Source organism: Alligator sinensis, unplaced genomic scaffold (genome assembly GCF_000455745.1).
Source record: "Alligator sinensis unplaced genomic scaffold, ASM45574v1 scaffold818_1, whole genome shotgun sequence".
Lineage (NCBI taxonomy): Eukaryota > Metazoa > Chordata > Crocodylia > Alligatoridae > Alligator > Alligator sinensis.
Genome location: NW_005843545.1, coordinates 24,933 through 46,905, shown reverse-complemented (window position 1 = coordinate 46,905; position 21,973 = coordinate 24,933). Strand labels below are relative to the sequence as shown.

The 21,973-nt window shown below is 47.1% G+C and overlaps 1 protein-coding gene across 1 annotated transcript in view; it reads left to right on the top strand.

Moving 5' to 3' along the window:
* Positions 1-1,127: 1,127 nt before the first annotated feature.
* LOC106723321 (E3 ubiquitin-protein ligase rnf213-alpha-like) overlaps positions 1,128-21,973 on the top strand; it is a gene marked incomplete at its 3' end in the record, with an annotated part of 43,574 nt that continues 22,728 nt past the window's right edge. The window contains exons 1-12 of the mRNA XM_014527474.2: positions 1,128-1,792; positions 3,209-3,342; positions 3,455-3,550; positions 4,153-4,268; positions 5,719-5,847; positions 7,652-7,710; positions 10,271-10,421; positions 15,116-15,257; positions 16,433-16,606; positions 17,522-17,655; positions 18,863-19,020; positions 21,544-21,747. Coding sequence (XP_014382960.2) covers positions 1,358-1,792; positions 3,209-3,342; positions 3,455-3,550; positions 4,153-4,268; positions 5,719-5,847; positions 7,652-7,710; positions 10,271-10,421; positions 15,116-15,257; positions 16,433-16,606; positions 17,522-17,655; positions 18,863-19,020; positions 21,544-21,747 — 1,932 coding nt within the window. The remainder of the gene's footprint in view (positions 1,793-3,208; positions 3,343-3,454; positions 3,551-4,152; positions 4,269-5,718; positions 5,848-7,651; positions 7,711-10,270; positions 10,422-15,115; positions 15,258-16,432; positions 16,607-17,521; positions 17,656-18,862; positions 19,021-21,543; positions 21,748-21,973) is intronic.

Below are 21,973 nucleotides of genomic sequence, written 5' to 3'. Positions count from 1 at the left end.
TCAGCAGGAGGCTGTGCTGTGCCAAGAGGTCTTCCTGGATAACCTCGCCATTCCTAAGTCGACGGCGCGGAACGATGCCTTGAGAGAAAACATCTTCATGATGGTCATATGCATGGACCTGCGAGTGCCTCTCTTTCTTGTAGGGAAGCCGGGAAGCTCCAAGTCCCTGTCCAAAACCATAGCTGTGGCTGCAATGCGGGGCCGATTATCCGAAACAGCGTTTTTCAAAAATTACAAACAGATCCAGGTGATAACTTTCCAGTGTAGCCCTCACTCTAGGCCTGAGGGAATCATCTCCACCTTCAAACAATGCTCACAGTTTCAGAAGGGTCAGAAACTGGACGAGTTTGCCTCAGTTGTGATTCTGGATGAGGTAGGTCTTGCAGAAGACTCTCCTGAAATGCCCCTCAAGACATTGCACCCTCTCCTTGAAGATGGGTGTGTCGATGATGAAACCCCAGAGCTGTATAAAAAAGTGGGCTTCGTCGGCATTTCAAACTGGGCCCTGGACCCTGCTAAGATGAACAGAGGACTCTTTGTGCTCAGGACTGAACCGAAGGAGGACGAGCTTGTGAAGACGGCCAAGGAAATCTGTGCGGGCTGCAACATCTCACGAATCGAGTGCAAGTTCCCCTTTCTAGCTAACTTCTATTGCAAGGTCTTAAAGATGCAGTCAGTGGAGTTTTTTGGGCTCCGTGATTTTTACAGCCTGATCAAAATGATACTGTCTTACACCCAAGATCAGGATCGATGCTCTGCGGAAGAGCTCGTTGGAAAAGCAATTCTGAGAAACTTTGGGGGTTCAAAAGAAATAGACCCTTTAAAGTTGTTCAAAACCTGCAAACCTCCTATCACTCTTCCTTCGGACTTAGAAACCAGGCTAGAAACCACGCACACAGTTGATTTGCTGCGGGAAAATTTAGACAGGAGCCAAACAGGGTTTGTATCTAGATACTTGCTGCTAATCACAACTAACCACGCGGCTTTCCAGATTCTACAGATGACCAAACTGATGGACATCGAGAGCTGCGATGTAATATTTGGCTCAGGTTTCCCGCAGGACCAAGAATATTCGCAGGTATGCCGCTCTGTGAACCGAGTGAAAATCTGCATGGAAACAGGGCGGCCTGTCATTCTCCTAAACATACAGAACCTGTACGAAAGCCTCTACGATGCTCTGGACCAGTGTTTTGTCAAGTTAGGAGGAAACAATTACGTCGACCTGGGCCTGGGCACTCACAGAGTCAAATGCCGAGTGAAAAAGGAGTTCAAGTTGGTTGTGATCGAAGAGAAGAACGTTGTCTACACGCAGTTTCCCACCCCACTGCTGAACAGGCTGGAGAAGCATTGCCTGGAGATGAATACCATTCTCAGCTCGCGGCAGGTGGAGGTGAGGAGGAAGCTCCAGCAATGGGCCAGGTTGTTTGTCACGGTTGGGGACGCTGGTTGCTGCAGCATCAGGTGGTCCAACGGTAACCCTAAGGAACAGGATGTCTTCATTGGATTCAGTGAGGATGTTTCTGCCACGGTCCTTTTGCAGTGCTCTCAGAGCAGCCTTCAGGGGAACTTTGTGTTCAATGAAAAGCAAGTCCTAGAAGCCTGTAAAAGCAAGTTCATCGACTGTGCGACCCCTGACTCCATCCTGCGTCTCAAATACTCCTCTCTGCAGGATGCTAAGCAGATCCAGGACTTGTACTTCGGGCGGCAGAAGCGCAACGACCTGACTGACGTCCTGAGGAAGTCAATGAATGCGCAGTCAAATGTGGATGCCACTACTGGGCTGTGCTTGGAGGTACAATGTTTTATCACAGAGCGAGATTGGTGGGCGTGATTTCAGGGGGTGCAAGGCAGCCATGCCTTCAGTTGACTTCAGCGAGAGCTGCAGGCTGTGCAGCATCTCTAGGAAGCTTTCTGTATGCTATTACTAATGATATTAATGTTATTGATGAAGCCATGGGCTCTAGTGACGTGTACCTCATTATCTTGGGTGGTGTACTGACTTATTGTAGCATGCGTTGTGCTCAAAGGACCTTCCCATTATGAAAATTGTCTCTGGTGCAAATATAAAAAATACCACCGAGAGACCTTAGGCACATTACACTAACACTATCTTAAGCACATTGCACTAGTTAAGTTTTAAAGTACTAAGGAACTGACCTTCATCTTAGTTTTGTTTCAGGTTTAGAAACAATCCGTAACATTTTCCTACAGCTGTTCAAGCTGTCATGTATTTTAGAGTAACGAAGCTTGTTGTACGAGTCTTAAAACATCGGTATTGGAATCTCAGTTAATGCAGATATGGCCCGTGTAAACTTTTCAGCCCGTATAAAGCCTTTCACAGGAAGATATAATGCCAAACTGATTGAAGGTTATGTCCAGCAGCAGCAGCGCACTTTTTTCCATGCTCATATTTTCTCCATAGTGCAGTCTCACGATAGCTAAGTGCTTGTGGCCGGCCACGTCCACACGAGACTCACCGGAGCTCCTGCGCAGTAGCTGAACAGCTTTTAGGTGATGCTTACTGCATAGTAGTTCGTTACTAGTGTGCGGTAGTGTTGGGTCACGCTTCGTGCCATGCAAAGCTACTGCGCAGTAGTGCCGAGTTACTGCGCCATCAGCATCTCGTGTAGACGTGGCCACTTAATACGATCTGGAGATATTCTTCCCAGGAAAAGTAGTAACTTTGTTATGATGCAATGGCACGCTGCATGATATGATCACCCTTGGCACATGTTTTACCGCTTGAACATGAAGATGCTGGCGTTTTATGAATAGCGAAATTAAGGAAATGTTGCCTTTTTTCATCAATCTATGTACAGTTACTCTTTGCTTGTGGTTATCCACCCATCCACATGTTCAGTTAGCAGTAATTCTGTCTAGCCCGCAGTTTTCCATGTGCCATATGACAGTGTCATGTGCCGCTACGCCAAGACTGGTTCAAGCCTTAAAAATGCCCAGCTCAGTAAGGGCATTGTAATTCAAGGAGTAAGGCAAGAGCACTGTGCAAGAGCACTGTGATGAAGGAAACGGGATTGTCTCGCTTTTTCGTTGAAAAGTCACTATTTTCCAGTTGAAGGAGAAGTACTTTCTCGGTGGTTATACTGGGCAGCCATTTACACTCACTTCAGTTCCCTTTTATTGTATTTTTTCTACATACCGTAGCAAACTCAAGCAGAGAAATTCTTCCCTAAATAAACCTTTCTTATAGGTTTCTACACACGCAAGACTTCTAAACCAGAGAGAGTTGGACATGGTCACGAAGAAGCTGAATCTCCAAAATAGGATCTGCTGTGTCTTTTTAAGTCAGTTTGAGACTGAGCATGCCTTCCGTCAGGAGCTTAGGTAACAAGAGGGTTTGGTGCAACTCATTTTGGTTTCGGTACATATTTTGGACATGTTTTTACAGCTGTGATCTTTCAAAAAGAAGGTAAAGAGACTTCTTTATTGTTTGCAGTAAGTTTTTCAGTCAATCACCGGATGAGAAACTGCTCCTTGTCCAGTTCAACTTTGATGAGCCACAGAGCAGCAAAAGGCTCCTGGCCTGCGCTAAGTAAGCAACTTTTCTTATGATTTCAGGGTTGAGGTCAGAAAAGAAGTTAAACCTGTGTGTCAGTCAAGCCAGGGACCAGGGGCTCCAGAACGACCGATTGTGCCCTCAGTTCCTACACATCATGCCACCTGCATGCTAGGGGATCCAAGAGTGTGAGATCAAGCACTGCCCCTCCTGCCCCAAAGTCGGGCAAGAACGCTGCTGACTGAATTGCAGGCTATGGAAGTTCATTGAATTCATGTTTGGGACAGAAGGGAAACCAGAAAAGATAAAATGCCCCCAGGCATAGTTCACCCACTCCTGGGACCTCCAAAGTATGGGTGCATGCACTCTCCTCAACTCACCCATGGCAAGGCATGCTGCGATGGGTGTCCCCTCCCAGCTATAGGACTTCACACGCTTTTGTGAGCTGATTCCCAATCTGTGACATTTGGGAATAATTCAGTTGTTAAGTGGTGTCTGCATCCTGTCCCGCAGAAATTGTGAAATGGTTCCCAATCAGTGACACTTTGGAATAGTGGAACTGTTGTGTGTTCCTGTGTCCTGTCTGATTTAACCTGTAAGTAAACCAGTTTAAGAGTTATGTGTGTCCCTACCCTCAGGTACTGTATAGTAGATGAGAGACGAAAATCACAAAGCCCAGGCTTGTCACACGTTGTCGTCATAACTAAAGTACCAAGGATACAGGGTGGGTCTGGTTACCTGGCATTCAGTGGAGGTGAGTATGTGGCTGCTTTCCATTCGACACTGTAAGCGAGGATTTAAATTGCTGTAACGTGTAGAATTCAAAGTCTTGTTGTAGGGCAGTGCTCACAAGAGCACCAGTCTGACTAAACAGTAAAACCCCCATTTCAATGTACAGGCAAAGAGCTGGGGAAAATTATAGCACGTCTGTACTGCAGGTTGTGATGCAGTGCAGAGATCTCTCAGCGAGCTGTGAAGTTGCTAGCTTGGGTAGCAATAGGTGTGTAGCTGTGGCAGCATGGCACTCAGCACAGGCTATATAACAACGGCCAGGACCGAGGCCCCCAGTTTGCAGGGCAGTGCTCAACCCAGGAGACCTTCTCTGCTTTCTCCTCCAACTACTGGCCCCTTCTGTCTTCCTCTTGGCTGCCCAGAGTGCTTCAAGAGGAGGGCTGGCACATGCTCTGTTAACCCATGGCCTGGAGACTGGGGCACTTTGCTATTAATCTCTAAACGATTGGAACCTAACATCTGGGTCTCCCTCTCTCTCTCAGCAAGTGCTCAGGCTATTGGGCTGAGAGCAGGAGGACCCCACCTTCTCTGGCCAGTGGGCTAATTGTGTTTGATCTTTGAACGCTTTTGAGGTCTTGCTTACTGGTATACACACACTTGGGTGATCTTAGGGTGCCTATACATGTGCAGCAAGGCTGCTCCAACTTGCTGTAACTATAGCCCTTTGTAGGGGACTCAATTATTTGTGCACCACCAGACTCCAGCATCACATGTATCGGTGTCCCCAAAATGGCAGTGGGGGTGCTTTAACAAAAACTCATTCAACAAGCTTTAGTTAAAGCACCTCTGCTGCCTTTTTGCAGCACGGGATTCTGATATGCATGGTGCTCCGGGTGCTTTAATTAGAGTGGCGCTTGGAGCCACTCTAATTAAAGCACCCCCCTTCACTCCCAGAGCACATGTATAAATGCCCTTATTCTGCCACAGAGCTTATGCAGCCAAGTCAAAATGCACACGGAAAAAGAATCTAAACTCTACCCTAAGCTAATTGCTGCTGTATAGGTAGACTTAGTGGCATAAAAGTGAAATAGCACTTGACCTGCTATGTTCAAAATGTGGTTCTGATGACCATGTTTTTAAAAATGTCACTGAAAATTTAGAGGGGGTCAGAAAAGAGTCACAAATATGGTTTTAGGGCTGGAGAAAATGTGTCAGTGAGAGCTTTCTACAGTATAAAGGAAAAGAAAACTGTCAGAGTAACTGGGACAACTTCCAAATTTTGATGTCTTCAAGTCAAGCCTGGATGACTTTTAGGAAGAGAGAATGTAATAAAACACAACTTACTGGTCTCCAGATGCAAGACCCAGTGACACTGCCAGGGCTTCTGTGTGGAGGAGATTGGACTGGTTACTAACAGCGATCTCTTCTGGCCTGAGGATTCCTGATTATATTACCCTTTCTTTCCTCCCCAGATGAATGGACTTCTCTCCATCTGGACAAACTTCTGCCTCTTGAGCACTTTACAGCCACTTTGGGGCAGCTCTCCAAAATGTCAGTTGCCGAGGTTTTCATGAAGAGCGCTCAGCAGGGTCTTCATGCAGGTAATCAGCTTCTGGCTTTAAACCCCACTCGGATGCATTGTTTTGCCTTTCACCCTTCTCCTGCCCCGTCAAGTGGATTACAGAAGTAGGACATCTGAGATTAAACAGGCACAGACATGTCTCTTATAGCGTTCTTGCGATCTAGAAAGCATCTGTGTAAATTGGGTGGGGAGATGCCTGCTTGCTCAGAAGGAGAGACAAAGCCCGTGGCAGTCAGAACATACTCTCAAAAGAGACATTTTCACCCTGGTACTTGTGGCAGGACAGTAGGGGATGCTCCTGCATTGAGCCACCCACCTCACTTTGCCCGACCACCTCCCAGGCTCCGAGTGCCTCCTCGGGGGCGCCTCACATCTGGCCACCCCCCTTCCTAGAGCACACCCAGAGCAAGCCTGGGGGTAACACCGCTACCACCCAGAGTCTGGCCTGATCTTGGACCTGCACCCTGAGGGAAACACAGGCCTCATAGTCCTTGAGGGTACTTGACCCACTGCAAAAGCTTGGGGTGCTTCCCTCAGTCTGACGCACAAATAGTGGTCTCCCTTAGTCAGCCAAACCCGGGGGACCCCAAAGCATAATTTAGACCCACTCCCAATAAGTTTCCCATGCTAGATATAAAGGAGAATTTTATTGGTTACAAGGAGCAGGTTTGGAATAGGGTACAGGGTAGAGCAATATCAGAGAAATCCCTTAGAGCAAACAGTGGCATGGTAGCCTTTGATCACGCAGCTGAGTTACTGCAGGCTATACATCCAGTTAGATCTCAGGTAGCTTACTCATGAGTATCAGCCAGAGGCAGGTGGAGATTCCCTCTGGAGGCAGGCCATTCATTGATCATGAGTTGAGTGAGTTTCAGATGGTCCAGCTTCTCGGAGAGTTCTCATCCTGGCTCCTGCCCCTCCTCCTGGGCAGTCCTTCACTTGTATAGCCCTTATGACCTCATTTACCTGGTCCAATGAAGGCCAGCAACTGTTGGCTGTCATCCAACCAGTTTGGAATGCATCACTGGTTGCTGGGTAGACTGGCAGGGTCTTTAACCCCCTTGCAGGCATGTTGGCATTGCTTAAAACAATAGGGAGCTTAAGCCCTTCACCCAGGTGTGAGGCCAGTCATGTAGGCAGAGGGAGCAGGTTTCCCCCCTCCCTCAGGAATGTATCCAGCTCAGGCTGCAACTCAGGGTCACCGGAAGAGATGGGACCCGAGGGGTCTGCCCTCTGCAGTGACCGTGACAGCCAAATTGCCACGTAGCAGAGTTTGGGGAGAGAGAGAGAGATGGTATTCTGCCACAGTGCTCATGAGAACCATAGCGCCCTCATGACTGTATGAGGTGCTCTCCAACAAGTCCAAAAACAGTGCTTGAAAGCGCTCGCAATCATGTCAAGAATCCCATTGACAGGCATAATTGATGATGAGATGATGATGATATCTATTTGATTTTCTTTTAATGCTCCATGAAAAAGGCGAAGTCATTGCAATGCTCAGTAATGAAAAGCGCTTGAGAACCCCTGCTCTAAAACAATATACTCTCGATGTAGTTGTATCCATCCTTAGGAACACAGGACTAGCAAAAACCTCCTTGGTCATCTCATTCAGCCCCTGGGCTAATACTGATTTTCAGCCTGAAAATCTCTTCCCCTTCCCAAGGGTAATATGCCCTTGTAAAGGCACTGATAAGGAGTGTTCATGTCCCCTCCATCCTCTCCCCCATGAATTTTCTATGCGACTTTCTATTTGTCACACGTGATTCATTCTTCAGTACAACAGACAAGCAATATGAAATTACACGTGATTTTTATGTCTCTAGATGGTTCAGCCAAGCCAGGAGGCACTGAAACAGGAGACAGTCGTTGTCTGGAGGAAAACGTACGTTTCTTTCTTACTGTGTGAACTAGAAGATTTCTGTATAGCATATTTACTCAGATCCAAAAACGAGGTCCCCCTCTGCAAGTCAACAAGTGGGGGAGGGGGAGCCCCTCAACTTGGATTTGAGAACAAGGTTGAGGGGAGGGGGTGTGACTGCTGTAGCTCTAGTTCCAGTCCTGATCCAGGCTTAGGGTCAGTGAAAGCCCCAGCGTCCACCCTCCCACTTGTTGGCCCCCAACCACTGACCCTCCCCACTGTCTCTGTACACCCCATTGCTCTTACCATTAGTTACAGCTCTGGCCCCACTCCAGTCCAGAGCCTGCAACACATAATGGTCCCAGCCCCTGCCTGGCCAGGAAGCAGAAGTAGCAGCTCTGTCCCTAGATCCAGCCCGGGGACTGGGTCGGACCTGGGACTGGAGCTCCTGCTGCTGCAACCACTACTGCCTGGCTGGGCAGGGGGTTGATGCCTTCATCTTCTTCATGCCAAAAAGGGACCAGAGCTGGAGTGGAGCTGGGGTCATGACTGAGAGTAAGCAGCGACAGGGGATCTGGTATCATAGTATCATAGTGCTTAGGGTTGGAAGGGACCTAACCAGATCATCCGGTCCGACCCCCTGCCCCGGGCAGGAACGGGTGCCGGGTCATATCACCCCAGCCAAGTATCTGTCCAGCCTCCTCTTGAAGACCCCCAAAGTTGGAGAGAGCACCACCTCCCTTGGGAGCCCATTGCAGAGCCTGGCAGCCCTCACCGTAAAGTCATGTCTCCTGATGTCCAGCCTGGACCTGCTCTCTAACAATTTATGGACATTATTCCTAGTAACCCCGGGTGGTGCCGGGGCAACAGAGCCTCCCCCAGTGCCCACTGGTCCTGACTGGTGAGTTTGTAAATGGCCACCAGGTCCCCCCTCAGCCTTCTCTTGCAGAGGATGAACAGGTTCAGGTCCCGTCGCCTCTCCTCGTAGGGCCTGCCCTGCTGTCCCTTGAGAGAGAGCATGAGAGAGCACAGACTCCATAGAGGGCCAGCCCAGGAGGGGAGGGCTCCAGGGTACTTGGATATCATGGGGGGCAGGCCCTGGAGTGCACAAGCATGGAGGGGGAGGCAACAGGGCGCAAGTGTAAGGGTGGGGGTGGGCTTGCCCTCCCACTGCCTATCCCCTGCTACTGCTTTCTCTAGTGCAGTGGTCGGGGAGGACAAATTTAAGATGGCCCTCTGACAATTAGATTCTGTACATGGAAAATTAGAACAAACGTATGTATTTTCCATATCTAGGATATAATTACTGGAGGGCTTAAATTCAAAGTCATCTTGGGTTTGGGTAGATATGATATTATGGGGCAAGTCACAGGGATCTATACAATGCTGACCTACTGCTCAAGGAAGAAATGGCTGCAGGACTCTCCAGGCAGAATTGTTCAGGTTGCCAGCCTCTCCCCAGGGGGAAGTATCAGTGTAGACGTCAAGTGCTACACCGAGAGTCAAATTCTGGTTCACTTTATGCCGAAGTGACACTTATGCTGCCACTTTTGGGACTTAACGCTTGCCAAGTTACGTAGCTATGTAGCGGTGTTTCTGCCTGGCCAGAATACAGCCTTCTGTGTATAATCAGTACACTTGCACATCCATACGGCTATGTTATAGGTTCACAAGTATAAAAAAATGACATTTACACAGCTGGGTTACTTCCCTGTGGGCATGTGTAGCAAGCTTTCTTCCATTTACCCAGCTATACACCCCCTTCCTAATAAGAAGGGTTTAGGGTTCACTGTTGCAGCCTGTCAAGTGAAATAGGTTTCTGCCCTGAATCTCTCTGGGCCCCAGTTCCAAGCCTGTCACTTCTCTGTTTCATCAGGTTATCACCCCCACATAGCAAGGTGCTTCCACCCAGAGCAGAGCTTGTTCCCTTCATCCCATGGCCAGCTCAGGATGTTCCCTGCTCAGCATCGCTTTGGAAGATACCTCTCCAAGTCTGTTTGCTCTCCCCATGCACTGTTTAGGGATCCCAGATGCCTCATGCACGTCAGTGGATCAGTAGGCAACATGGAGCTGGGGTGCTGGAGCACTAAGCACTGTCCTTTTGTGGACACATCCCTCAATCTCTCTATACCTCCACCCCCACCTGGGCATAATAGCATGATCTGCCTCACAGAGCCCTTTGAAGATAAAGATGATATTAAAGTCTGTCAAGTGCCCTGTCTGTCTGTCTGTCTGTCTGTCTGTCTGTCTAAGCAGTGGGGGTTACCTTAGTACTTAGTTGCAGCAAGGGAAGTTTAGGTTAGGTATTAGGAAGAATTTTCTTAGTAGGAGGGTAGTAAAACACTGGAACAGGCTACCCAGAGGGGTGGTGGGCTCTCCATCCTTGGAGGTTTTCGAGACCTGGCTTGACAAAGCCTTGGCTGGGATGATGTAGTTGGGGCTGGTCCTGCTTGGAGCAGGGGGTTGGACTAGGTGTGGCCTCCTGAGGTCTCTTCCAACCCTAACTTTCTCTGATTGCATTTAGGATGTGTCTACACTGTATTAACAAATACCAAATACAGTTTTAAAATGTCTGTCTTTTCAGGTGCAGCTGCTCAACATCGAGTACCTTATTAAGCAAAGCATTCAGAAAGCTGTGATTCAACTGGAGGACAAGCAGGACAACAGGGAGCGAGCTACCAGAAGGATACAGATCCTCTATGATGCGCTTTTCTCGGCTCAAAAGAAAACTGCATGTGAGCACAAACCAAAGGCAACTTATAAAAGTAGGGCTGAAAAGGACCTCTATAGGTCATCTCTTGCAACCCTCTGTCTGAGGCAAGATCACCCCTATCCAAACCATCTCATCCAAATGCGTTCGCTAACCTCTTAGCAAAATGATACGGTCAACCCTGACACAATACAAGACATCGCACCTTAACCTGTCATGGGTAGAGCAGGGGAACCACAATGGCTAATGTCCTGTGCTGCAAAGGTTGTTAAAATACACTCAAGAGATCCCAGGTAGAGGGCAATGCTCCCCACCCCTGCTACCGAGGAAGATAAAAGCCCTCCAAATCTGCACCACTCTGATCATGGACTAAACTCCATCCTGAGCCCAAGCATGGCAATTGGTCTGACCCTGAGCAGAGGGAAAGACCCTACAGTCAGGAAATGCCATCCTTAAGTCTCAGCATGAGCATTGGCAACCCCAAGTGAAAATCCCCAGCCTTGGCTGTAGCTAACATTCAGTGCCTCTGAGGAAAGCTAAAAAAAAATGTGACACGTGTAGCAGTGTGGGAAGGGAGTAATTCCTTCCCCGTCCCATGCAGCAACCAAAGCCCAGAAATACCCATAGCATGACACAGGAATATCTATGGCTAGATCATCCCTGAGCAGTGACTGTCCAACCTCTTCTTAACACCTCCAGGGATGGAGAGTCCACAACTTCCCTAGGCATCTGTTCCATTAACAGGGAAGAAGGTTTTTTTCCAGACATCCAATCTAAATTTACTTTGCTGCACCTGCAAGCCACGAGTCTGTGCCCTGCTCTCTGCAGTAAGAGAGAAAAGGTGTTTTCTCCCCTCCTGGCCATGCTTCGAGTCTTTGCAGACTGCTATCATGTGTCATATCCCCTCTTAAGAACCTTATCGACAAGCCGAACTTGCCTAGTCGCTTAGGAGAAGATCGTGTAGGATCTTGTGAGGAGCCGTGCAGACGCTGAAATGTACTTTATTCAAAACGTTCCTGCCAGCCACTCAAGTAGTTCCTTTGTCCAAGAAGGAGATCAGGTTCATTTGACGTGATTTGTTCTTAGTAAATCCATGCTGGCTGCTTGTGATCGGCCTTTCCTCCTCCAGATGCTTGCAAATCCCATCTCTTATTGCATCTCTCAGGTTGTCCCCTTCCTTGTCCATATAAACTCTATCAGGAGTCTGCCTGCATTTTAGTTATTTTGTGAGAATGGAGGCAATGCAGATGTTGAGTAGCTCTGCCTTCTTTGCATCTTCTATTAAGAGCTGCTTCTGGCAATTTAACAGCGGGCGCACAACTTCCTTGGTCTTTCTTTTCTGGCCCACACACTTACAGAACTGCTTTGTGCTGTCATTCATGTCCCTTGCCAGGTAAAGCTCGTTCTTTTTCTTTGTCTTGTAACAGGGCTTGGCCTCCACGGCTGGCAGTGGCACCCCTAGTAGCCCTACTTGTCCTGCTTCTTTGTGCTGTCATTCATGTCCCTTGCCAGGTAAAGCTCGTTCTTTTTCTTTGTCTTGTAACAGGGCTTGGCCTCCACGGCTGGCAGTGGCACCTCCTAGTAGCCCTGCTCGTCCTGCTTGCTCCCCTCTGGCCTCTGAGAGCATCCCCTTGGTATCCCTCCTTGCAGAGCTCAGTCCTGACCTCAGTTTCTTTCCTATTCCCACTCCTTCCCTAATCCCTGGCCCTGCCCTGGCTCTAGCCCCCTGCAGCCCTCTGGGTCCTGGGCTTCAGCCCTCTGTGGCATGGGTTGCACCCCCAGGCACCCTACCCGTGACCTCTGTACCACCCATGTCAGCCACCTCCCGTCCTCTGGTCCTCCAACCAAAATTTCCCCTGCTGAAGTCTGAGGACCTTTCTTCTAGCTCTGTTTCCTGTAGCCACAGAAAAAAGAGCTATCTCTATCCTCTCTATAATTGCCCTTCAAGTATTTGAAGACTTTAATTAAATCCTCACTCAGTCTTTTCCTCTCCACACAAATAACCCAAGGTCTTTCAGCCTTTTCTCCATGAGTCATGCTTCCCAGGCCTCGAGTCATTTTTAAAATCTCCACTAGTCTTTCCAAACTGCCTGCATCTTTCTTGAAGTGTGGGGCCCAAAACTGGACACAACACTGCAGGTGAGGCTTCACCAGTGCTGAAAACAGTGGAAGACCTACTTCCCTAGATTTGCAAGTGGCATTTCTATTGATACAATGGACTAAACTTTAATTTTTTTTTTTTTTGCGGGGGGGAGTTGCAATAGGAAGAGCATGCTGTTGGTTCATATTCAGCTTTTGGTCTACTATAGCCCCCCATGTCCTTCTCTGCAGTACTGCAACCTAGCCAATCATTCCCCAGTCTGTATTTGCGCCTGAAATTATTCCATCCCAAGCGTAGGACTTGGTACTTATCCTTGTTGAATGTTACCTTATTAATTGTGGACCATTTCCCAGTTTGTCCAAATCATTCTGATCCTCGCTCTACCCTACAAAGTGTTGCAACTCTACCCAAATTTGTATAATCCACAAATTTGGTAAAAGTGCACACAATCCCTTTGTCCAGATCAGTAATTAAGATGTTCTGCAATACTGGACTTGAGAGAAACCCCTGGGGAACCCCACTTGATACTGCCTCCACATTGAGCCATTGATGACTACTCATTGAGCATGATGATCCAAGCAGGTATGCATCCACCTTATAATAGTTTCATCTAGTCTCTATTTCCGTAGCTTCTAAATGTGAATTTTCTGAAGGACTTGGCAAAAGTCTTGCCAAAATCAACGTATATCACACCTGCTGCTCCCACCCATTTGTAGAGCCTGTCACCTTTATCATAAAAGGAAATCACGTGGGTGCAGCATGACTTGCTCTTGGTGAATCCATGCTGGCTGTTCCTGATCACCTTGTTCTTCTCTGGGTGTTTCACAATAAAGGACATCCTCCATAGATTCATAAATTCATAGACGTTAGGGGCTGGAAAGGACCTTACAGATCATCAGATTCAGCCCCCCTGCTCTAGGCAGGAAGACGACTGGGGTTAGGTGACCCCAGCAAGGCGAGTGTCCAGTCTCCTTTTGAAAACCTCCAGGGTAGGTGAATGCACCACTTCTGGAGACAAGGTTCCGTGGGTGAATTTGATATCTTTTATTAGACCAACCCAAATGGTTGGAGAGTAGTTATTAAGCAAGCTTTCGGGTTCAAAAACCCTTCGTCAGGCTAAGGAAGCTTCAGCAGTTGGTGTGTGCTCTTCCTGGGAGCTTATTCTACAGTCTGGACATCCTCACTGTGAATGAGTTTTTCCTGGTATTAAGCCTGAAGCGACCTTCCAGGAGTTTATATCCATTGATCCTGGTCTTTCCCAGGGGTGTCCTAGTGAACAGTTGTTCACCGAGCTCCTGATGCACTCCTCTGACATAGCGGTAAGCCATTATCGAGTCCCCTCTCAACCTTCTCTTCTTTAGGCTAAAGAGGCCCAGATCCCTCAGCCTTTCCACGATCTACATTTTCTTTTGGTCTTCCTCTTAGTTCTGAGTTTCTTGCAGAATCTTTTTTATGGCCTTTTATGGCTCTTACCAGTTGCAGCTCAACTCATGCCTTGGCCTTCCGAATTTTCTCCCTGCATGCCTGTGTGATATCCTCATACTCTTAATATGATCAAGCAGGATTCCCAACTCATTGAGAAGATCACCGTCTAGCCAGGTCAGTCTCCTGTTGCACTTTCCATTCCTCTGTCGCATCAGATTAGCTTATTTCTGCACCATTAATGCAGCCTTCTTAACATACAACCAGATCTCCTGGTCTGCTTTTACCTCCAGCCTTGCATCCTGGGAGCTCCTAACCACCAATTCCCTGAATTTGCTTTTTTGAAGTCACTGGCTTTTTTGAAGTCGAGCATCTTTATTCTGCTGCCGTCCATCTTTCCTTCTTCCAATTAAGATCTTGAACTCAGTCATTTTGTGGTCACCTGGGTGTGTCTACATATGAAATTAATGCACACAAATATATATAATGCATACATATATATATGTATGTATGTGTGTGTGTGTGTGTATAGATATATATATCTATATATCTATATCTATATCTATATATATCTATATCTATATCTATATATATATATATAAATATGATGTTCTGAGGTGCAGTACAAAGTGGGAATCTCCTTTATATATAGAGCAATATATATATATATATCTGTTTTTTCCCTGCCATCATTCCAGTTACATCACACATTTTAAATTTTCCCACTGATTTCAACTCTGTATTTAGACTGAAGTAACTGGGACGTTCGAGAGACAAATGCAACACGCATCCGTTATATTTCACGTTTTCCTTGACGATTTTGCTGTGAGTTGCTCAATTCCAAATGGCAGTTCAAATTGTTTCCACCAATAGAACCTTTTAATAGAAGATAATAAGTAATCGTCTTTGGCTATAGCTGGTCAGAATGGGTATTTTTCTATCCATGAAAAATGTCAACTTTTTGTTTAATAAAAAAGCACTACATTTTATTTTAACTAAACTTCTTGGTGACTTTGACTGGAAATGTTTAGGTTTGGGTTTTTCAGATGAAAAGTAAAAGAATTAAAAACTGATGAAAGCACGGGTTTTATATAACTTATTTCACGTAGCTGAATGCACTTTTTCCCCAGAGAAAATGCTTTCATAGAAAATTTTCACCGGTCTTATTTAGTGATTCTTGTTTTGTGTTTGACTAGTTGTCCACAGTTTTATGGGAGAATTAAAAAAGAGAATTTGTCGCCTTTTACAAGAACGTGAGAAGAGGAGTCTTGAGCCTAAAGAATGGACCTTCCATCAAGCAAAGTCCGGAAAGTTTATACTTGAAGGCACTTCATTCAGGTAAATTTCTGTGTCCTTGGATAGCATCAACACGTCGTCCATTTGATTTTCAGAGAGCTCCATTTTTTTGGGAATACAAAACAGATACGATAGGCTCTGATCCTTCATTGGATTAATTACTGGAAAAGTCTTAGGTTGGACAGTGAGAGTTTGATCTATGGTAAGAACCTCTGTAAAATCAGGGAAAATTAGGTCTGAAAACAATTCACTAGGTCATCCAGCCCAGCCCCCTGCACAAGTCAGGATCACCCCTCTCTAAACTCACCTAGGCGGTCCAAGTATTTGCATAATCTGATCTCAGAAACTTCCAGCCGTGGAGATGTGATGCCCCTGGTGAGCAATTTATTCTAGTGCTTAACCACCCTCATCCTGAGAGAGTTCATCCTTATATGCAGCCTAAATTTCCCACATTACGATTTCAAAACGTAGCATCCTGTCCCATTAGGTCACACAGAATAGTCTATCACCAGCCCTCTTTATAACCTACCTTCAGGTATTTGAACGTTGTTATTAAATCCATCTTCCGTCTTCTCTCCACATTAAATAATTCCAGTTCTTCCAGTCTTTTCCAGCAAGTCATTTTTTGTTGCTCTTTGCTGAACTCTTTCAATGTTATTTATGTCTTTCTTGAACTGCAGCACCCAAAACTCAATGCAGTCCTCAAAGCGAGGCCTCACTAATGCTGAATGATAGTCGGTCATTTTGTACTATGGAGTCGATGTGTACCGAGTCCTCTACAGCAGTGTTTCCCAAACGTTTCCTTATTATGACCCCATTTATGACCCCAGTTCCTCAGCATGGCCCCTCACTCCCAACCCACGGCCCCCCACCTCCACGATCCCATCCGCTGATGTTGTGACCCCATTTGGGGTCGCGACCCACAGTTTGGGAGCTGCTGCTGTAGCAGGACTCCACCAATCCCGTAACAATTTTGCTTCTTGGTTCATCTCATGTTGAACATAGAGGTTGGAATTTAGTTATGTTTTATTAACTCGACATGCTGGAGAGCCTATAGGGATTGGCTCTCCAGCTGTATACTGTATAGCTTCAGCATTTCAGTATAGGATAGTATAGTATACCCTATACAGCTGTCCTGCTGCAGACACAAAGTTGGGGATGGTTGGAAAGAGCTGAGAAAACTAATTTTGGAGGACATGTTTTCCCTTCTTTTTAAGGCACACGCTCTGGATTTATATAGAAGATATTATGGTAAATGTGTTCGCCCAAATTCTAGCAGTAATTGATGCCAACAACAATTTGGATCATATCTCTCAAGAGGCTCCGCTGTCCGACCTGTGGCTCCGGATGTTCCAAGATGAATCATTTCTGAAGATTAAGTACACCAGCAAGTAAGGGTCAACTCACTGTGAGAGGTCAGACTCTCAGGGGCACGTCCAGATGAGTGAGCACGTGCAGTACGCGGCACCACAGACCTGTCCGCGATGCTGTACACCGCACGTGTTGCACGTGCAGGTGTTTCCTGCACTGGCAATTTGCAGCACGAGGGGTCAGCAATGTGCACCGCCTGAAACTGCAGCTTGGCTGCCCAGGACCACGCTCCAGCTGCCAGCCAGGCTCCCTGCTGACAGATAGCTGTGGCTGCATACCCACGTACTAAAGGACTGCACAGTAACCAGCGTTACTGAGCAGTAGTGTCCCCACACAGCTTGTGGGTGACGCTGACTATGCAGTAGCACGTCACAGCTGTGCGGTAGTGTCGCATCATGGTTCATGCTGTGGGTCACTACTGCACAGTAAGTGTCTCGTGTAGAGGCAGCCATTGAGTCCAGTGAAATATTTCTTTTCAATGTGAATCTTCATTTAAAATGCCGAAACTGTCTTTGGTATAAAGTAGCTAAAAATTGAAAACAAAAAAAACAACTTACTGAATCAAAACCTCAATCTTCTTATTTACAAAATTCAAGGTTTTCTTTTAAAAATGTTTGGAATCAAGACATTTGTTGAAAACACCCATTTTCTGCACGTGGGTTCTGCTTAGACAGAACTGCATTTTAGTTTCAAAAAAATTGTTAGCAAATTCAGTCTTTTCAGGACCGAAGTGAACATACCTGTGTGTGACTATGGTTTACAGTGTGGTGCTTGTATTAGTGTTTTGAGAGCGAGGAGGAGAGCTTGGAGAGGAAAGCGTGCATCCATGATGCAAGTCTCTGCCAACCCCTAAGGAGAGGCATATAGCCAGAAAACAATATATATAAGGCTCTAATACATACTCTCATCTGTAATATGCATTTTTCCTATTCAAGAGTGCCTGATGCTAAGATTGCTGTGTTATCAATGACTGAAGACCCAAACACGTCTGTGGTTTGCCAGTTCCCGTTCAGCTGGGTTTTGAAAGCTGACTTGGATGCGATATGGGAGACAGTCCATCAGGCAAAAGGTGATTTCAAGCTTTCGGCAACTATTAAAACAAACTATAGTGGAACAATATTTGTGGCGGGGTGAATTTGGGTCAATTGAATGAGGATTTGTACAGTAGGCTCAGAGGCATTATGGATGCCTCCATACATATGGGTAATTACAGGCTGCTCCAGTGCGCTGTAATTACAGCATGTCAAAGCAGACTCGATTAATCAAGTCTGCTGGAGCGTGGTAATTACCGCTTTCCAGCAGCCTCCTGCATCTCACGTATCAGTGCCCCCACACTTAAAAATGGAGCCGGGGGAGCTTGAACTGACATTCGTTGAACAAGCATTTGTTCGCACACCCCCGCCACCATTTTGAAGCACCGAGCTGTTGACACACGAGACTCTGCAGCACTTTCGAGCGGCTCTCGGAGGTGCTCTAATTAAAGTGGTGCCCTCCCCACAAGGCACATGTAAAAGTGCCCAGTGAGAGCCAAAGCCTGGGAGATAAAATGTGGGTACATATCCAGGCTCAAAGGTGCTGCTATATAAGAGTAAAGGGAGCAAAACACTCGAACAGTTCACCGAGGGACATGGGCAGGTCCTGAATTTTGCAAAAGGGGGTGTGGAAGCAGCAATCAGAGCTACAGAGGTAGATGCACCCCACAGTCCCAGCTCCTTCCCCCCCCCCCACCCCATGCCCACGCTAGGGCTGGCAGACAGTGCTGCAGGTAAAGCAGCCAGGGACTTTTTTAAGTTCTTGAATTAGGTACCACAGCCCTCCATCCTCCTTTCCCTTCCCTTTCACCCCACGCCCTACCCACTACACCCAAATTCACCCTGGCAAAGTAAAACTATGGGTCTCTGTTGCCCTAGGGTTGCAGACCGACAGGCCGTGGAAGTATAGCACCTGTTGGTGCTGAAGGCATCTTGGTGGAGGGACCTGTTGGGGGCAAGGGGGTGGCCCTGTTGGACATTTGACCAAACTCCTGCCCTTAATGCTTTGAAGAGGGGACTGATTGCACTTGCTGCTCTTCACAGCTAATGGGGATGGCCTAGGACCTCTGATGACCTTGCAGGCTCTCTCTAATAATTAACTCTGCATCACAGAGAAACCTTGGTTGCCCATTGCCCCACTGTGTGTTGTTACCGGTCCTCGTCCACCTGCATATTGAAAAACGCTGTTGTCTGCTGGCACTGTGTGATTGACTGATCTCTTTTGCTCGTTCTCGGGTGACCCAGGTTTTCCAAGGGACCCCACGAGAGACTCCGCAGAGATGTTTCAAAGGTTAATCCAGAACGTGCCGATGCCAGATGTCGATGAAGTGGACGTGGTACAGTTTTACGCCAGTGATTTTGTGAGGATGGCTCTTCCTGGACAGGACTTTAAGGTGTATGAGGTAACTGGACTTCTGGAGATCGGCATTTTTAAATATGGCCAGGGTTATACGGGAATTTCAGAATTGTAGGTTGGGAGGGACCTCAGGAGGTCACATCTAGTCCTGCTGTCCCCGAGCTGCCCGGTACACGGGGGAGTCCCAGAGCCACTTCTGCTCCACTCCTGCTGGAAGCTGCTGTGTCGGGCACCAGGCTTGCAGAGGACAGCAGCAGTGTGCAAGTTATCTCTTCCCTGGCATGTCTGCCTTCCCCACACTATGTCCCTTGATGCCTGGGAGGAAGCTCTAGAAGGAGGACTCTGCACTATTGCCGCTGTTCACAGCTGACCGTATTGCAGCTGTAGCCTCAGAGCCACCCCTGCCGTCCTCCAGCCTGGAGCCGTGGGGAGCAGCTGCACATGTGCTCCCTCCCTGCCTGGTCCTCTTCTGCTCCCTGCCTGGCCTGGCTCTCCAGTGTCCCCTGACAGCCCAAGGGCTCCAGCCATACCTCAGCCCCATCCATGCTGTGGTCTGGCCTCATCCCTACCCGGCAGCAGATTTGAGCCCTACTAGGGTGAGGGGACCTAGAACCCAGGTCTCACTCCCCCTGGTCCTAATCAGTAGCTTAAAAAGTGAAGAGCTCTTTCCTCCTTGGGAGTTGCTTGCCCAAAAATGTGCACCTTCCTGCAGGAAGAATTGTGAATTAATATAATGATGTGGTTGAAGTGGTTCCCTTTCAGCATGTAACAATTCAGAAGAAAGCAAGCACACAACTTTAATGCTAGAATTGATTAAGTCTTGAAGCAACTTGCTAAGGTATATGGTGGATTTTGCAGGGGCTGGGCATCTCTTTTTTGAAAGATTTGCTCCAGCTCAAAGCGGAGTTGTGGACGGGATGCAGGAATCACAGGATGAAGTTTTCTGGCTTAGATAGAGGAGGTCCCAAGTGGCATCTAAGGTCTGGCCTTAAATCCTGTGAAGCTATTAAAGGTGTGGAAGAGAAAGCTTTAACTGTTATGATGGAATTGAATGAACATATTTATTTAAAAATATCTATATATAAAATATTCAGTCCTATTTTCTATTACAAGTTTCATGTTTGCTCATTTCGTGACATGTAGTATCTTCAAAAAAGAAATATTTCCACCTCAAAAATTCCTCTGTGACCAGCAGATGCTTTTTACCAAAAATGTAGTTAACTTAAAACTTTTCCAGATATTTCCTTAGATCTTGATATGGTTAACTCTACCTCTGATTATAATGGGGCACTGTTGGCCTTTTTAAAAGAGTGGGAGAGTTACATTTTCTGTAGAAAATATTTTCTGGGGAAACCTCTATTTCTTTTAAACCCACCAGAATTCCTTATAAATATTCTCTCTCTTTTTTTTTTGTAGAAATAGTTTAGTTTTTGAATGCTTGAAAGTGTTTCTCTGCATCCCATTAGAGAGCCTGCTGCCCCAGTTCAGCCTGACACCACCTCCCCTGGGGGCTCGCCCTGTGCCCACACTGGTGCTGCTTCTGCCGGCCCCCTGCTCACTGGTAGTAGTGCATACGCAGCAGGGCTTGCAAAGCTTCGGTCCCTGATTCGATTTGGCAGATTCGGCCCGATTCAGCGACCGAATCTCCAAATCTGAATCGAATAGGAGGACCCTTTAATCTCTCCGAATTGATTTGGAGAGATTCGGAAAGATTTGGAGATTCAGACATAGACACAGCTTTCAATGCTTTTTCTGCATCCCTCTAGGTACCAGGTGGCTCGTGAATGCAGTGATGCTGGGGTGCATGGAGAGTTGCACACGAGCGTGGGAGTCTCCCCAATGTGCTTGCCAGCAGACCCAGAAGTGGACAGGAAACACCTTTGGGTCCACCGGAGAGCGTACTGGGGGCCCCCCATCACCCCCCAGCTCGGTGACTGGTGCCTCCTTGGTCTGGGGGAGCACCTGGGGTCTTCCTGCGGCTGATTGCCGTGCCAGGCGATGTGGGGGGTCCCAGCATGCTCCCTGGTGGACCCGAAAATGGACTTATGCCAGCCCCCATGCTCCTGTGGGACGCTGCACCCGCCCCAGCATCACAGCAATCACGAGCCACACCTGGTACCTCGAGGTATGTAGAAAAAACATTTAAAGCTATGTCTATATCCAAACCACTGATTCTCCAAATCAGCGTCGAGTCTTCAAATTTGGATTCGGGGACAGCGATCCGAATCAATGAACCAAATCGCTGTCCCCGATTCGGGCTGCATCTGAATCAAATAGGACCCATTTCGCACATCCCTAATATGCAGCTTCCAGCTTTGGGGGGCTGCACCAAGATGGGACATCTGCAAGTGGCATTTGTATTGCCCCCACTGTCCCCTGGTCCCCTTTTTGGGTGGGCAAGTGAAGTGTGCTCCCAGTTTTAATCCAGAAAAAAAAGTGTACCCCAGATATCAAAAGTTTGGGAAACCCTAAGATGTAGCATACATGTTCCATGACATGCAACAGCGATAATGAACCTAATTCAGTGGTTACTGCTGAGTAAAAATAATACATTTTATTTTCTTACCAGGTTTTGTCAAATGTCCTTATAACTAGTGCAAAAAAACTCCACTCTTCTGTGGCAGGAAATGATTTGCAGTTTTCCTTGATTTGGCTCCACATTGAATATTTCTACTTACGAGACACTTATCAACTATTCATCGATTTAGTAAAGACTGAGGAGTCTATAACCAATGAGCTGCAGAACATGTACAGTAAGGACTCAACTGCAATGGTGAGATTGTTTGAACTTTGGTGGCTTTGTTCTTGTTCTGTTCAACCTCACGCATGTTGTCCCGTGTGCTCTGTATGATGCAGGTTTTGGGTGGGGTTGCAAATCCCAGTAAGCTATACTAACTGCTACGGAAAGTTAAGCAGCATTAATGCCAGAATTAGCTTTGGGGATCCTGGCTGTAGCTGTATGGGTCTAAACACGAAGGCAGACAAAGTCTTTGGGTAGA